The sequence below is a fragment of the Pieris napi genome, chromosome Z, assembly GCF_905475465.1.
Source record: "Pieris napi chromosome Z, ilPieNapi1.2, whole genome shotgun sequence".
NCBI classification, from domain to species: domain Eukaryota; kingdom Metazoa; phylum Arthropoda; class Insecta; order Lepidoptera; family Pieridae; genus Pieris; species Pieris napi.
Genome location: NC_062259.1, coordinates 1,053,811 through 1,071,642, shown reverse-complemented (window position 1 = coordinate 1,071,642; position 17,832 = coordinate 1,053,811). Strand labels below are relative to the sequence as shown.

Here is a 17,832-nt window from a genome sequence, read left to right as displayed (position 1 = left end):
GGACCACGTATATTCACGAATCACTTCCATCGACCTCGGGTGCTTCCGGTATTCCGAAATTATAACCTATTTTTCTATCAATAAATGTGTGAAACAGTTTTAATTTTTAATTTACTTCTTACCCATATTTACCTAAATTAAATACCTAATTTTTAAATAGTTTAATCGATTGACCTTTTTATATTGCGACAGTGGCGCGGATTTCGCTCGGTAAAGTAATCTATAACTCCGAAGGTATTGGCATTACGGAAAAAAGTTTAAGAACAAAATTGTTCATAATTAAAAGATCTACACTTCGATGATGAGTAAAATTTAATAAAATTGAATGGTTGGGGAGAAAACGACGAAAATTTGAAAAAAAAGTAAAATTTCTGCCTTGCGGGAGTAATAACTTGAAAAATATTAATGTTATAAAAAAAAGTTTCAAATAAAAAAGTTAGTAAATTTAGTTAGGAAAAGAAAAGGTTTCTACAATTTTTCGCCTAACACTAACCATTCTCGAGATATCGAATTAAACGCGTTTCCATCGAAATGACCTTGAGCTGACCTCAGTACAACCCCTCAAATTGGAATTTATGCTCAGAATACACCCCCCTATCGATCCTCAAGATCCCCAAACTGTGTTCGCTCATGTTTATTTATTTCGTAATTTGACTGGAGTAATGGTCAGCTTGTGCTTTATGAATTTATTATTAAATAAGTATTTTTAAATCTAGGCAAACTAAAAAGGTGTTCTACTATATTGATGGCGATACGAGGCTGACAATTGACAGTATTAAAGCGCTTAAATTGTTTTTTTAAATATAAGTCTTTATCTTGCAATCAGTCAGCTAGACTATGAGCAGATGTGTTGAGAGCTATTAGGCGTTCAAAACAAAATCTCCATCGAGACTGCTCCTCTCTTTCAACCGTGTCTATCAAGACTTAGGATTTGTCGCCTTTTAAGCCTATTTATTAGGTCCGGTATGGTTAGTTGCGTGGCAAGCTTATTAGGATGCATTTCTAGCCTTTTTCTGTATTTCATACTCCAGGTCTCTTCTTATTATATATCCTATTGTATTTCATCTTCAGGCTAAAATATTAAACTATTTTGTTTTTTCGAGAAATATATGTAAATGTATTTAATAAACAATTTATTGAAATTACTGTTATCACGTCTTAAATATCATGAGAAAAAGAAAAACAAGTTTTCATACATTAATTATTTCTCTATTTTCTCAATAGAAATTTCAAAATGTTATTAATTGTAGGAATTTATAAGTTATGCATACCATGTATATTTGTTATAATAAACTAACTTCGTTTAATTAAATTGTTATTCGTGAAATGGAACGACACGCCACGTGTCTATGTAATATGAATGGATAATTGAACGACTCCTTGGACGTTTAATTATTATCAGGTTAAATTATACTCTGTGTTCACCAGCCTGAGCCTTTTGAATAAGTTAAGAAATTAAATGCTTTAGATAATACAACTAATTATTATGTAAAACAAAATTCCTGTATGTATTGCAAATTGATAATGCGATGGAACCTTGTCACATAAAAACATTAATTGACTGATTCGAGTATTTTATTTATTCCTTGAAATATGAAGGTTTTTATGGACAGAAATTGAAAAATACCTACATACAATTAATTATTAGTTTTACGAAAACGAGAAAGAAGGAACCTCGACCAGTCTTATTCTTCGATAGCGCATTTTAAGCTGTGACGTCATCATAGTGATTATAGCCTTCGATTGTAGGTGTCGCTTCAATTTGTTTAGGTTACATACAGGATTTTTGTTAAACTAAATCTCCACGAGTTCACAATTTAATATACTTACCGCAATTTTACGGGTCAAAAAATAAAACGAAATACGAAATTAACTCTTTTATTGACATAATTTCCAAAATTAAACTAAATCAGGGCATTACGCCCACGGCATATCAACTAAAATCCTAAAGATACATTTAGATTACAAAGTTACATCAAGGTTCACCTGTCATCCTTCAACTTCACGTCAACTATTCGTATGTCAAAGCTTGATAGTTCAAGCTATCAAAAAAGCTGCAAAACATAGTTCGTACAAAGATTTCACAGGAAATGACGTCATTAAGGATTTAGGATGTAATTCGGAGACAAAACTCCAACCTTACCTTGCCCATTAAGTAAAAAAAAGTATCTTAAAATTGTCTATGTTATTGTGAATAAATTATTGTTTTTACATAAAATTACTAAACAGGCTCTATCAAATATTCCTCATTGCCACCAGAAACAAAAATCATTATAGGTAACGATTATGTTGTAGTTTTAATTTTACAATAAAATTCTACTGTCATAAGCCGTATGTTGAAAAAAATTGCTGTTTCAACTAAACATTAAACATAATTTTACTTGCCTCAGATGAAGAAGCAGCGCCCACTATATATTTTACTCTACACCTCCATACTTCAATCAGATTAATTTTAGTTAAAAATAACTTATAATATATTATTATACGCTTATGATTGTTTATTCACCAGATAAAACACCTCAAGGCACAATACTAAGAGGAAACGAAAGGAACTCTGCAAATTTTATCGGATCAAAACGAAAATTATGCTAAAAGTGTGTCAAAGTCGATCGCTACTAACGCACCATCGACAAAAAACACAATAATCGACATATACATTAATATTAACCATGTCAATCGACAAAAATGTCATGTCGACGGAAATCCATGTCGATGATACACAACTAAAAATTCAGCATTTTTAAAATAATATTATAGCTGTGGGGTATATTATTATTTCTAATAACATACCCCACTCAGGGTATAGGACTTTCTTTAAATCATTCTCGTAGGGCCTTCTGCCTAATCCAACAGTTATTCCTAAAATCCTAACCACTGAGCCAGCAGTAATTTAAACTAATAAATCATATATTATATCCTAAGTCCTATCCATAAGTTTTAATCCGATAAAATTAACATTAGCTTAATTAAACCAGCGTGAGTTTGACAAGGTTCGAAACGCATACCCCCGTGATTTGTATGAACACTTAGCACAAAACTTAATTTTTTTAAATATAAACTCAAATTTCAGATGTCAACTGTCATATAACATTTGCAAACTATTATTTTTTATTCGCTGGTAGGTAAATAGACAGTCTTCACCTGACAGATGTCAAATGTCATTGTCGAATTGTAAAGGTCATTCAACGCATCGTTTGCAATTTCTTTTACATTAATTTTCATAACACAAGGAAGTTTTTCTATGGAAACATATATAAGATTTTTCATACATTACAAATATGTACTATGCCCATTGCCCATTGATTAAACAGCTCCCACATTAACTTTAAGTGTTTTTACCGATAAATCGTGGGCTTTAATTACCAGAATTCTTTAATATATAAAAATCGTGTCAACCATTCAGAGTAATCCCAGATCAACTAATTAAATGACTGACAACATCTTGTCTTCGAGGAATTTAAACCCAAAAAAATTTAGAGATGTTCGATTCGTTTCGCCTTACGAAAGATTCAGTATAAATGCCGCTGCCAAAGGTTGCAGATGTTCAGAGGAACTTGGTACAAAAACGTCTGGTTCAGTTAAAGCTACATTTTAGATTAATCTAACTAATCTAGCATTTAAAGTGAAATTGTGCTTTACAGGTACGAGCATGTTCGTTTTGATTTTAGTTTGCAATTTGATAAAAGTCATCATTAATTTGTGCCAAAGCCATTTTTTCCAAATGATTTTTACTTTTTTGCTGATATAGACACTTACAGTGCCAGAGGGCTTTTAAGTGCGTTACCGGCCTTTTAAAAATTGATATGCTTTAGCTTTCGCATTGCTTGAGCCTAATTTGAATTTACAGAGTAGCGTGGGGCTCAGATGCATCAATCAAGACTTCCTTTTAATTGCATTTGACATTTTAATTTTTAACCAAAACAGATTGTTCTTTAGAATAAATTTGTTGCACAAATTAATAACATTATGTAGACTTCATTTAATGATTATAAGTAAAGTCAGCAAACCTTAAATTTAGTGAAGTTAATTTAATTACAAATCCATTCATAATCTTATAATTTAAAATGACAAAATGTTAAATATGTATTAAAGTTTAAGTTATTATATTTGTGACTAAGTTAAAATTAAACTATACGTCGACAGTGGTGCAAATTTTCATATACATCTTTATGTAACAACAGTTGCTAAGAAAAACTCAAAATGTATTGAAATATACTTGATTTGTTACACCTTACGATATTTAGCGGTTAATTTAACAAAAAAATTCTCGGAAGCATAAAACATTCAATTATAATATTTGACTATAATCTTTGGAATGGTGTTTAATTAGACTACCTTACTCAATTTGATGCCTCAATTTTTAAAGTCTGATTAAAATTAATATTTTTATAATGCTTTTTTATAACCTATTTTAGATTTGTGAAAATAACACAAAAATGTGAATTTTACCTGAATGGAGTATTTCATATAAAAAAATCAGCACCACTACCATAAGATATGGGTAGACAGCGCAAAAGCCAACCCACTTCTCAGTTGACAATTAATTCCAAGTGGCGCACATAGCAAGTCACTTAACAATTATATTATTTTTCTATTATATAAGATAAGGCTAATATTGTACACTTATAAACCAAATTTCAACTGTTGGAATGAGTTAGCACAAACCCATATCTAAAAACAACTAAATTTATGTCACTAAATTTAATTTGAACTATTGGAAATAAATTTAATTATGAGCAAAACTTGAAATGAACCAAATGATTTGAGATCTTATGCCCGCATTCCACTGAAAATTAAACCATTAGAGTTCCCGAATTTTTTTTCTATTATTAATTTGACATTGCTCAAGCTAAAATTAGCTTTGGAATACGGGCCATAAAGTACAACACAACCCTAACACTTAAGTGATAATAAAAAGATTTTGTGAATTAAAACATCGATACACTTAATTTTATATGCACCAGTACTTAGAACATTTTGGGAACACAAACATTAAAAGAGTAAGTGTACTCAACACATTCTTGCCCATTATTCTCCACACGAAATTACCTTTTGGAAGGGGCAACTAGAGCCATTTTAAACTTATAATTTTGACTTTTAAATAGGCCCAATTGAAATAAATGATTTGATTGCCAAGATCAATGAAATCATACAATTAATTTTCACTAAGCTGAAATTATTAATGTCGGACGTCCCAAAAATTAAAATGTCTATATGAAAATATTTGAGCAACACATTTTGCCGGAAACTTAATATAAATGGAATACATACATAAGATTTTCTTCTGGGGCTGCCCCACCGTGGGCCAAAGGGGACCAGCTCCGCACGCGCACAACATCCCTAATTACACTGAAATTTTGCGTCACTAAACATAACATCACTATTTCACTAACTGTTATAGTCTTTATCACAGCGATCATCATGGTCCCAATATTTATGATTCCGCGGCACATCACTAACATGCCTCTTTTTCTCCATCTCACCACTATTTCTCCTATTTAATCTTTGTCTGGATCCATTCTTGGACCGTTCATCAAACTTCCTATCGTCACTCCTTTTATCATTAAATTTCGAATCATCACTGCGTTTATCATTAAAGTTAGTCTCTTCATATCTCATATCGTCATGTCTCTTATCATTAAAGTTGGTCTCGTCGAAGCGTTTTTCATTAAATTTAGGGTCATAATTATCAACGGACTTCTGCACTTCATTATTAACTTTCTCTGTTTGCACATTAACACTCATATTTTGTATGTATGTCCCGTCTCCTTGTTGCAAATAATAGTTTTCTGGATAAACCGGGAACTCTTGATAGTTTGGTGGTGGCACATTGGGGTTAAAAGTTGGCTCCTTTTCCTCCTGTCTCCATGAGTTCAAATCGTATCGCTTAGTTAAACTTGGCTTCCAATCAACATCGCTGCTAGGATCCGTATGCTCCTGTCTCAGTAGACCGGCTCCGGCCCCCAAGATCGGTCTCAATTTGGGTTTAGTATCATCTTCGATGCTCAAATTTATATTTTCCTTCTTCCAGGAGCCATATGACACCTCGGAGAAGTTATCATCACTTGTCAGGTCCAAGTGAGAAGCATAGAACTGTTGCAATGTGTTCGGTAATGGTAGGAATTTGTTTAAGCAGAGATCAGACGACAGAAGGAGCCAGATGATGCTTATAGGTGGTGGTGTCAATAATCTGAGACGTATGGATATTGATAATTCATCTAACTCTTGGGATAGTATTGAGAGTAGTTCTCGGCCATTCTGCATGAGCTGAAATTGAGAAACAAAATTAATTGATAACACTTTTATGATTATTTTTGTATTAAAACCTTTTGTATTTCATGGGAAAGGTATTTTCTTTTATATTTTTTTTATCATTATGATAGAGAAATCCGTAGGCGAACAGCAGGATACAGCAGTAATGAGCAAACTGATCAATATGGAAAAACAGAAATGTGTCGCATACTATTTTTAAGCTTAAGAGAGAAACGATATTTTGTGTTTTTAAACGTTAAGGGTAGGTCGTAGTCCGGTCAATTTAGACATCCAAGGTTACAGTAATTCGCACTTGGCTGAATATTGGTAGGATTGCTCAATACACTATTATAAAGGAAATGTGAAAAGTCCTCATCGATCCGGCACGTGCAAAAAAATTTACTCCGGGTCAAAGATCACAAAAATGGGTTTTTCGCGATTTTCAGCAAAATGGTAAGTTTTATCATAAAATTAGTTTAGACAAAAATTGTAGATCAGATAACTATCTATAAAAAATGTCCAAATACTTTTTTGCTAAGAGCCACCGTTTTTGAGATATAACGATTCAAAAAGTTGAAAGGGTTGTAATCGTCATAATATGCACACGTTTCCACGCCACCTTTGAGGTAGTGTACTTAGCGCTTTTTTTTTAATGTGGTTTCCCCGGTAGGCCTATTCCACTGATATTTTATGATTCTGTTTAATTTGAAACTATTGAATAACTGTAGATATTGACAAGGGTTGAAAATGATGAAAGGGGTGTAAATTACAAAAAATAAGAAAATTTATCCGTCTGAATCTAAATCATCATTAACTTCTGCTTTCTCTTGTTCTTGTTCTCTTCCTTCTCCTTCTTCTTCTTTATCTTCTTTATTCTGGGTGTTAATAAATTGTCCCAATAATGACACATCGCATGTCTCTTCGTCAACATCAAATGAATCTTCAATTGTTGGCAATTCAACATTGGAGCATGACCGGCCTTGACAGTTAGTACATGCTACAGAACAAAACAGTCCAACTTTTTTTGCAACCACATTTAGCACTACATCCCTTTTTACAGTTGCAAAAAATGGTGTTTAGTAGTTTTTCTGGTGCAGGTGGAAGTAAAGTCTGAACTGGCTCTAATGAATTGTCGACCAACTTCCAACCCGTCTTTTCCAAAGCACGAAATAGGTTAGAAAAAATAGGTTACAATAAACACGTGTTTTCACTCCAGAGCGATGTTGCTGAAGGTTACACTGGCGTAGAAAATAAAGGACTGGGTTTTTTTTTACCCGAAATTTTCATATTTTATATGTGTAAGTCACACTGACCGATAGAACGATATTTTTGCTTGTATTACGGCTTCAGTGATGTATATACGTGGTGTACTGATACATATTATGACGATTACAACTCTTTTAACTTTTTGAATCGTGATATCTCAAAAACGGTGGCTCTTAGGAAAAAAAGTATTTAGACATTTTTTATAGATAATTATCTGATCTACAATTTTTGTCAAAACTAATTTTATGATAAAACTTACCATTTTGCTGAAAATCGCGAAAAACCCATTTTTGTGATCTTTGAACCGGAGTAATTTTTTTTGCACGTGCCGGATCGATGAGGACTTTTCACATTTCCTTTATAATAGTGTATTGAGCAATCCTACCAATATTCAGCCAAGTGCGAGTTATTGTAACCTTAACCCTATTTTTTAGTCTAATTTGACCGGATTATCGGTGTCGTGTGGGAAATGATGGGCATACCTGTGTAGCAAGACTCCGATGTGCCCTTATGTCATCTGACGCGAGTAGAGACCGCATATATTGAACCAACGGACCAGCCAAGATGTGGACTTTCTTCCCATTACAAAGACGAGCCTCTGAAATTAAAAAAAAATATATTTTATATTTTTTAAAACCCGAGCGTAACATGAAAAGTTAATTTCCTTGTATTATACAAAATAATGATAATTCTTGCATTTTAAGAGTTTTTTAGCGATATAATCTCGGATATTTGTTGATTATTAAACAGAAATGGTTGTCTGTAATTCGGTTTACGAACGATAGTTAAACGTGACAACGTAATAACAATAGATTGATGAAATGATTGAATACTTTTATGAAATGATTGCATAGTTTTATGAATAAAATAGAATCGCTTTTATTGACCACTCAAACTCAAAATATCTTTATTCAAGTGGGTAACCAAGTACACTTTTGAATCGTCAAGTTAAATTAATCGTAAATTTACATTTACTACAAATTCGCAAGTCAAGGGCGTAGAAGCAAGAAGAACTGGCAAGAAACTTTCCGCCACTCTTTTTAATCGTTTAAGTTTTGAGTCATTCAAATTGTTATTTTGTATGGATACAAAGAAGGAGTGAATCCTCGGACGCATAGGCCAAGTGTGGAACAGAGATAGATGCGGCGCGGCGCAGGCGTACAATAAGCGTAACGTGACAATGAGCGTAACAGGACAATGAGTCATGCTTTTTTGTGCTTGTAGCCGGCGTTCACCGATTTATTAGACATTGTCACGTCAAAATATTTAAATTTACGAAATCAAATATATTATTTATTTATAATGCAAAATAATAATAATAAGTGCTAGTAATTCAATTCATAAAACTATGCAATTTTTCATCAATGTAGAAAACACGTTATCACGTATAATTATCGTCCATTAACCGACTAATAACTTACCCGCAAAATAATCTCCCATCAGATTCGCAGCGTTGATCAAGTATAATGGATTTGCGCGTTCCAGCACTTCCAATTCTGAAAAACGTTTTAGAAATTTAAAACTGTTTATTGCTGTGCCCATTTGCTAATGAATATATCTACCCTCATTATTTATAAACAAATAACATTGCAAATTGTTAGCTTTGAATATTTATTTAATTTCATTTCATTCTAAACATTTTTTATGAAACATATTCTTCTGAAGAATCTTGCTACAAGTGCGCATGTGCAATACTCATTTGACCCGTTTGGTTGTTTACGAATTGACTCGAACAACTGCCCGAAGTGGGATGGTCGGGTCGGAGTAGGGAATAGATTATAAAAGTGGTTGTAACACATGCGCATGGGCAATTCCTTTGTTCAAGTTTGAAGTTATACAATTTACGTATTATAGTGAATCAAGTCATCATTGGAGTGTTTAATTTCCTACCCTAAGAACTAGATCAACTAGCCCTTACAAAATGAATATGATTCTACCCTCATTTTTAAACAAATAGTACCACCCATATTGCTTTACTTACTTGTGAATGTCGCCTGCATAATATTCAGCAAGGACGCCCTCAGCATCCCCTGCCTTTGTTGTCTCGTGAAGGCAGCCCCCACAGTGGCCAACTTCCTGCTTGTCACTGAACTTTGTAATGCCGCAGCGCGAAATGTCGCGAATGCTTGCCTGGAATTTATTATATAATTTAGAAGGAATCTGACGCTGACGGTAAAAATTTTCAAATTGTGGGTAGACCGAAAAATTTGAAATTTCATTTGCGGTGCATTAAAAAACCTTACAAGCCAGATTTACGTATGTCTCGTGTCTCCGGCAAGTAGGTGATCGGACTTCTGTGCCTGAAACCTGAAGCCTATTAGATTTAAAAATGATCATGAAACAGATTCAGAAACCTGAGGCCAACACTTAAAGAGGTTGTACTGTAGCGCCACTGATTTATTTTAAAGGCCAACGGATAATCAGAATTGTTATCAAAACACTAATCTATTGTTTTTTTAATGATTTACTACAAAAGTCCTTTAAAACAATTAAAGTATTCTTCCTGTCAAAATTCAAGTGACAAGCGAAAACTCACGCCTTTCCCTCAATCTCACAATTAATCTAAATAAAACGTCAGATTTGACACATGATAGATAATTTTTGACATGACATCGTAAACTGCTTCGAGGTCCGATGCTAGAGATCGCATTATGTGATATGCCGACAGTACGTTGTGCAGAGAATTATGTTACGTCTTACACTAGTTTTAAAACACTTTTAATATTCATGTGAACAAAGAATGAATAAATAAATAACACTCACTGTAACCTCGCCTCGTCCGGACACAATTCCGTGACCGACGTCTCGAAATGTCTCAGCTTCCTGTTAAACTGTATACCGTCTTCGCCCGGCGTAAATTGTTCGAGCTGAAACAATAAAAAAAGTAGGTCAATTTGTCACTATGTTAAGTTTACTCAATTCAACTGTCACTTTGACAATTAACTCGATTTAACTGTCACCTCGACAATTTACTCAGTTCAACTGTCTTGTTATAGTACCATCTCCTTGCGAAGGTTGGCGGATACCATGGCCTAAAACTTAGCGAGTAAAAAGAGTGGCGAAGAGTTTCGTGCCAGCTCTTCTTGCTTCTACGAAACTTCTACTTGCTTCCCTTGAATTGCGAACTGGTAGTAAATGTAAATTTAGAATCAATTTAACATCTTTTCTGTTGACGTTCATAAGCGTCATTATATGTAAGTTATTTTGAGTTTGAGTTTACTTTCATTTTGGATGCCGTCTGGACTATGACAATTCTCTTAATTCAACCGACAAATAACTTATTTACTTTTTTTTAAAAACAGTAAATGTCACGCGATAAAGCTTAACAATTTCTAACCAATTGTTCCCCAAAGAGTTTACAACTCTAAAAAGACTCTCCTGAGCATATAAATGCACATGGGCATATAACTTATCAAGTAATAGCCTTTGTTCATTGTATTTTAGGAAGATTATTTGATAAACACTCACCAGTACTAATAAAGGTGCAAACTGTTCATCAACCTTCAGCATCGCCTGTAGGGCCTCTTCGTCACCAGAGGTGTCCACTTCATCATCAGGCTTCACCTCTGAAATCATTGCCACCGTGGTTTTAGCTGGAATGCAATGTATTATTTAATATTAAAAAAATCGATTATGTCTTTCTTTTTTATAGAATAGGGGAAAACATTCAGAAGGCTCTGATGAAATGTGCTATGTCCATGGACACACATTGCCAGAAGTGCGTTGCTGGCTTTTCAAGAATTGTTTTTTTTATGTAATAGGAGGCAAACGGGCAAGAGGCTCATCTGATGTTAAGTAATACCGCCGCCCATGGACACTCACACTGTCAGAGGGATCGCAAGTGCGTCGCCGGCTTTTTAAGAAGTGGCACGCTCTTGAAGGACCCTAAGTCGTATTGGTTCCGTAATTCTTCAGTGGGCAGCTGGATCCACATAGTGGTGCTGTGCGGTGAAAACTGCCTTAAACAAACGCTTAGTTGTGGATGGGACGTCGAGGTAATACTGATGGTATTATTCCAAAGAACTTCCCCGAACACCCTCAATGGTATTTAACCTATAGCGGTAGAATATGCCGAGTGACCCCACATCTCTACCGTCTACGCAATGTCAAGGGATCAGGCTGCTCAATAAAATCTTAAGGTTCATAAATCCGAGTTAGATTATTGGACATCATCAACACCACAAACAGGTATGTTGCCGACCTTTGAAGGAATGGTACTCTTAAGAGGTCCCTACGTGGTATAGCAGCAGCTGGTTCCACAAAGAGGTCGAAAAGAGACCTCGACCTCGTGAACAATTTCTACTTGTAACTGGTGGAAACCTTCAACAAAACAGGTATATTTCCGACCTTTGAAGGAATGGTAGTCTTAGAGGTCCTTACGTGGTATAGCAGCTGCTGGTTCCACAAAGAGGTCGAGAAGAGACCTCGACCTCGTGAACAATTTCTACTTGTAACTGGTGGAAACCTTCAACAAAACAGGTATATTGCCGACCTTTGAAGGAATAGTACTCTTGAAGGTCCCTACGTGGTATAGCAGCAGCTGGTTCCACAAAGAGGTCGTGAAAAGACCACGAACTTATTAACAGTTTCTACTTGTGACTGGTTGAAATCTTCAACACCACAAACAGGTATGTTGCCGACCTTTGAAGGAATGGTACTCTTAAAGGTCCCTAAGTGGTATAGCAGCAGCTGGCTCCACAAAGAGGTCGTGAAAAGACCACGAACTTATGAACAGTTTCTACTTGTCTTGTTGTGAAGAAGGAGCGGACAATATCTTTCCACCGTTTTCTGTCCAGCGCCTCTCAGCGTCTAGTTTTGAGGATGAGTCCAAAAAAAACACTTAATCCTCCTTCTTGTACATTACGGACAATAAGAGCAATAGGAATAATAGGACGATGCACCATTCATCTAGCTAAAGCATGACGTGGGGGGGGGGGGGTTAGAATCAATTAAAAAGCTATCAGGAGCTACTAGCAGATTTTTCCTCTTCTTTTGGCCACAGCTCGGACTGTTTTGGCTAGTGTAGTCTCCCGCGAGACTCGGACCTCGGCGTAGACGCTGGGTTGCCAGAAGGGCATGGACAGCTCGAGCTGTTTTGGCGTAACTTGGTTATCCACGACTACATCTGGACGTCGAGGATGGGTTGTCGGACGGAAGCTCTTTGGAATCAATCAAATCAAAATACGTTTATTCAGTTTAGATACGTCTTAGGGCATGCTTATGAATGTCAAAAACGCTTACAAAATTCGCGAAAGAGCAAGACTACGCCATCCGTTCGCAAAACTACCAGGAGGCCTTGTTCTGAGAAGAACGGGCAAGAAACTCAGCAAGTTTTACCCTCCCTCTACATTACAATTATTCAAAGGAGAATGTCATAAACCACAACGTCATTAACGTAACCTAAGTAAAAAAATGTAAAAATCTGTTCTGTGATTTACCACATTCATCATTACACACATATTCTTAACTCCAAAGATAACAAAACAAATAATAACAATATAATTAGAACTATTGCCAAGGCGTTTTTTCTTCTAGGTAGTCATTAACTGTGTAGTACCATTTAACGGTAAAGGAAAACATCGTGAGGAAACCGACATGTCTTAGACCCAAAAAGTCGACGGCGTGTGTCAGGCACTGGAGGCTGATCAGTGATCACCTTTATTTTATGAACTTCGCATAAGCTTTATGTATTTTAAATTGTTGAATATTTATATATTCAACTAACACACTGTAAAAGTAATAAATATTATTCGCAATAGAAAAAATATTTCTTTTCTTTGTTCAGTATTTATACCTAGTATTAGATAAAAATGAATTGCAAAATATGTCGCTAAGCGCAACTCGAGTAATTGTTGGATCAATTCAAGTAATTGTTATGAACCTTGAACTCTGAGGAAGGTTTAAACGGAAAGAAAAATAGAAAAACACGGAAAATACCTAAAAACCAGTTTTCATTCCAGGAAAGCCTTATGGAGTAGCATAGCAAAATGTTCCATATTATGCTAGTTAGGTATGTAGCTACTAAAAATTTAGGTAAAAAAAATTAAGGTGCAATAAGATTATACGTAGATTTCTGATACACACCTGTTGATCGTGGAGTCAACTCTGCCAGAGTCCTAGCAGCATTCATGTCTTCTGGGTCCTCTCCTGGCTTTGTCTCCCTCAAATGATGTCTACCGGTGTAGCCCCTACCACGACCGCTTGACATTCTAATCTGAAAATTTTAGATTTAGTTCTTTGAAATCACTATTCTCACTCTCGTACCAAGGGTTATGGGTAAAGCGGTCACGTGACCATAAAAACTATATTTCCATTAAACATACTATATGTAAAGGTAAACCACTAAACAAAATGTCGGTCTATACAGTCAGTGTCCCTTATTTTTCAAAGTTTATATTTTTAACGTATAGGTCTTAGTTTTGTTCATTTGTACCTAAAGCACTTGGGAATAAATTTTAACCTTATTTGGAGAAGGATAACCCGTGCCGATAATACGTATTATTAATTAATTTAATAATGAATTAACAATCTTAAAGAAGCAATAAAGTATTTTTTTTGACATGATCTATTAAATAACAGGAGCAAAGCTACCATCTAACCGTCAAGTTCTTACCATTTGCTTAATGAAAGCGCATCCCTACCAGAACTATCCCTGTGTAAAAAACTGGATCTTCACTATGTTTGGAGAGAGTTGCAAACTATCTATAAAATCAGATTTTCAGAATAATTTGCCTGAAACTGTGACCGTTCACTGGGATGGGAAATCATTACCTGGACTGGACTTAAAAAATTCTAAATGAACGCCAGCCAATCCTTTGGTTATTTGGAGAAAAGGAACAAATTTTGGCAATTCTCAAGCTGGAGAGCTCATCTGGTCAAGAACCAGCTAAAAAAACTGTGCTAAACGTTCTTTATGACTGGAACCTCGAAGACAAGTACAAATAATGTGCTGTGATACAACTGAATCTAATACAGGGATTAAAAAAGGAGGTTGTGTACTTTTGGAACAAAATCTAGGGAAAAAGGCTTAAGGAAAGTAAAACTAAAACTAAGGAATATAAAGCTAAAAGGCTTAGGGAATATAAAACTATTAACAATGAGATGTTCAAAGCAGCCCTGACAAAGTTTAGTCAATATCTTAGGTACTTGTCAGAAGATATTACTATTTTATCACTCTTTGATGAAGAAACAAAGAAGTATCGTAGAGAACTTACAAAGAGAGTTTGTAAAGATGTTTGATTATTTGTATGGTAAGAGGGAATACATAGTTTTATGTTAGAGTTAACTATTAATCATTAATTTATAAAAAATTACATGAAAAAGGAGCTTATCCTAAGCCTACTTTACAACTGTCCAGAACAGAAATTTATTTTCTCGTTTAAAAACTGATGAAAACTTCTTGAAGTATTTCTACCCTATTTCTACGTTGGAAGAGGTTGCCTTACAGGCAAAAATAAAGGTTCTCTCTTTAAAGGCAGTGAATGATACAGCTAAAACAGCTGTAAAACTTATGCAAGATTTTCATGGTTTAATCATTACAAAGGAAGAACAAAAACCGCTTTTACTTTGCTGTGTGCAAGAAATCTATATCCAGACTGTAAAAAAGAGAACCTTAAAAGAAAATATCCTTGCGAATGTGTAATTTTATGTACGTAATTAATAAATACCTATTTTCTTACTTTAGTATTTATTATTATTTTTGAAAAATGTAAATATTTCATTTTATTTAGTTCAATGGCGAAAAGGGTTAAAGGCAGCAATTTTCAAAATCTTCCGGGCTTGTCGCCACGGGTGTGGACATAGGAAGATAAAATTTTGTATTCGAGTAGGTCTAGACTCTAGGTAGTTTAAAAAGATTTAAGGGACACCATCATCACAATTTCATCTAGATCTTGTGATCTTACTCCATTTCTCATCTTTTTGTCCTGTCATTGTTTGACTGGTTACATAAACAATTTCTTTTATTGACATACAGTTTTGACTATAATCTGGATATGATTTATTGCCAAAATATGTCAACATCTATATGACAACTTTTGGCTCATGGACAGATATGGGCATTGTTTTAAGTTTTGATTCTGAAACATGCTGAGTTACTGAGTAGGCCTGCTGAAGTAGTAACTGTAGTACCACAAAAAGGTGAATACATCACAGATCAGACAGACAAGATACATAAACGGGACAGAATTAATTTTAATTAATAAATATTAGTTTACTAACAAAATTGTTACATCTAACGCTTGAACAACAATAGTCTTACTAAGTATAAGTAGTCAAAGTCAAAATCTAAATTTTATATGCTACTAAATTCTGAACAAACAATTAATTAACATAAGTATATATAGACAATATTTTAAGACAGACGTAGGGTAAATTCAATGGCATAGTTTAACTAAAACTATCAACCAATCAAAATACGTTTATTCAATTTAGATGCGTCTTAGGGCATGCTTATGAATGTCAAGTCAATGCAATATTTGTATTTTTGTATGGTTTTATTAAATAAAAAGACTATTCATGACAATTTCAAGTATTCTTTCACCAGTATTCACCAGTATTCTACATTATCCCGGAGTCACATAACCTATATGTATCAGCGTCTACTTTGTTGGTGCAATAAATAAATATGTATTTCCTAAATAATTAGGAGCCTATCCGAGAGCCAAATATATACATGGCCAAATTTTATAATCAAAGTATGCACTTGTTATTAACTACACATTGTATTCACACTTAAGGTATAATTGCTGTCATGTTTTGAATTTAAATTTATTAGCATGGTACATTTAAACAATAAGGTCAAAGCCTAATGGTTAAACATGAGATGCCCAACCCAGATATTGTATGTTCAAAACCTATCTCTATGCTAAAGGAAAAGCATTATTTAATGCGATTCTTTTAAAGTAAAGGAAGAGTGTGAACAGGACCAACTGCTTACCAGACACAGAAAATTAATAATTCATGCAATAGAATATTGATTTTTACAAGAACAACTTTATAAAACTACAGATGAAGAAAAATATTGCCAATTGAAGGGAATGTCACACTAGATTTATAAATTATTCAGTGGTCTAAGTAGTATTAGAAGCAGGAAATTGTTATGCATTATATATGCGTTGAGTCATTGAGACCAGCTCAATCCTCAATAAAACCTGTTATGCTTAGAACTTGAGTTAATTAGTAAATTTTACCTTTTTTAATGTTTTATGACATAAAAACCTGCCCCTATCAAAATTTGCTCAGCTGTTCATGCGTGTAGTCATAGCAATTCTTTTTAGGATTAGTATTACTAGCTTACTGTATTGCGAATACTGTTTCAAGACAATTTTCTAAATGCGCAGTTCCATAAGAACAATAATATTACTTGTTTATCACATAAATCAATGCAATATCTTTTAGATAACTTGCATAAACACGTAGATATTTATACAAATACGAACAACAAACGGAAAATGACAACGCTGAAACGTCATTGTAGGTCAATGGACCGTTTTGAAGATCACTTTACAGGGGCTTAATAAACCTCTGAAAGGTTTTAAAAGTATTCCGGATAATTTATATATGATAATTTTGCAATTTTACGACATCTAAATTTATAATGCCGGCCGAAAGATGGGGATTGTTAGATACGTGTTATTTTTAATTTAAAAATAACATATGTCATGAAATAGATTCAGAATTATGTAATTTTTTAAACTTATATTCAATAAAGTAAAAACTTACCAATTTATGATTACAAAAACAACTTTGTTTTATTTATAAGTTATTTCGTGAGCGGTTGACAAGCATTTCTCTACCATATTTGATAGAGATGTACAATTATGAAAACCGATTAGGAAGACTAACTTTATACCACAGGTAAAAAATTTGTTACCGATGTGAAATGATAAATGAAGATGACGAAAGAAAAGTCAATGTATCGATTTGCAGTCCGTCTAGTAGTTCGGTATAGTATGAAATAGTATTTTTTTTAAATAAATTAAAAAAAAAAAATAATTCATAAAAAAAAATAGTAAACAAAGTAATTTTGTCAATTCTGTTATAATTCAATTACTCTTAAGCGCCAAAAATAAAATTACACCTAATTAGATTAAATTGTATTGTCGTTATATTTCGATGGTTGGTTATCATAAATGATGAATATGTCTTAAGAAAGTTGTGACTGATAAGTAAATAAAACGTCTGTCAGTCTTTTTTAAACGTTTAATGTCGTAACGGTATGCATCTCTTCACATACCTTCATGACACATAATACCTATGTGTAAACTCATCGGCAGCGCTTAGAAGATTAAAAAAGTGTAGGTATAAGCATGA

The 17,832-nt window shown here is 34.0% G+C and overlaps 1 protein-coding gene across 3 annotated transcripts; it reads right to left on the bottom strand.

The window, feature by feature from the left end:
- Nucleotides 1-1,862: 1,862 nt before the first annotated feature.
- Nucleotides 1,863-17,359, bottom strand: LOC125062157. Of its 3 annotated transcripts, none has more exons than XM_047667833.1 (8): nucleotides 17,242-17,359; nucleotides 13,603-13,732; nucleotides 10,987-11,111; nucleotides 10,282-10,385; nucleotides 9,500-9,648; nucleotides 8,940-9,014; nucleotides 8,001-8,116; nucleotides 1,863-6,267 (listed from the first exon to the last, which is right to left on the bottom strand). In XM_047667833.1, the coding sequence occupies exons 2-8, from the start codon at nucleotides 13,724-13,726 to the stop codon at nucleotides 5,389-5,391; spliced, it is 1,572 nt and encodes a 523-aa protein (XP_047523789.1). In that variant the 5' UTR covers nucleotides 13,727-13,732; nucleotides 17,242-17,359; the 3' UTR covers nucleotides 1,863-5,388. The 3 variants fall into 3 exon arrangements, with proteins under 3 accessions (XP_047523789.1, XP_047523792.1, XP_047523790.1); XM_047667836.1 differs by having other exon boundaries at nucleotides 10,987-11,084; XM_047667834.1 differs by lacking the exon at nucleotides 17,242-17,359 and adding an exon at nucleotides 16,710-16,888.
- Nucleotides 17,360-17,832: the final 473 nt, after the last annotated feature.

Bases quoted from the DNA above. Each gene is read 5' to 3' on its own strand.
- LOC125062157 (XM_047667833.1), bottom strand. From the start codon at position 13,726: ATGTCAAGCGGTCGTGGTAGGGGCTACACCGGTAGACATCATTTGAGG. The intron at 10,386-10,986 runs GTGAGTGTTTAT...TTATTGTTTCAG, and splicing joins TTGCACCTTTATTAGTACTG to CTCGAACAATTTACGCCGGG. The intron at 9,015-9,499 runs GTAAGTAAAGCA...AACGTTTTTCAG, and splicing joins TATGCAGGCGACATTCACAA to AATTGGAAGTGCTGGAACGC.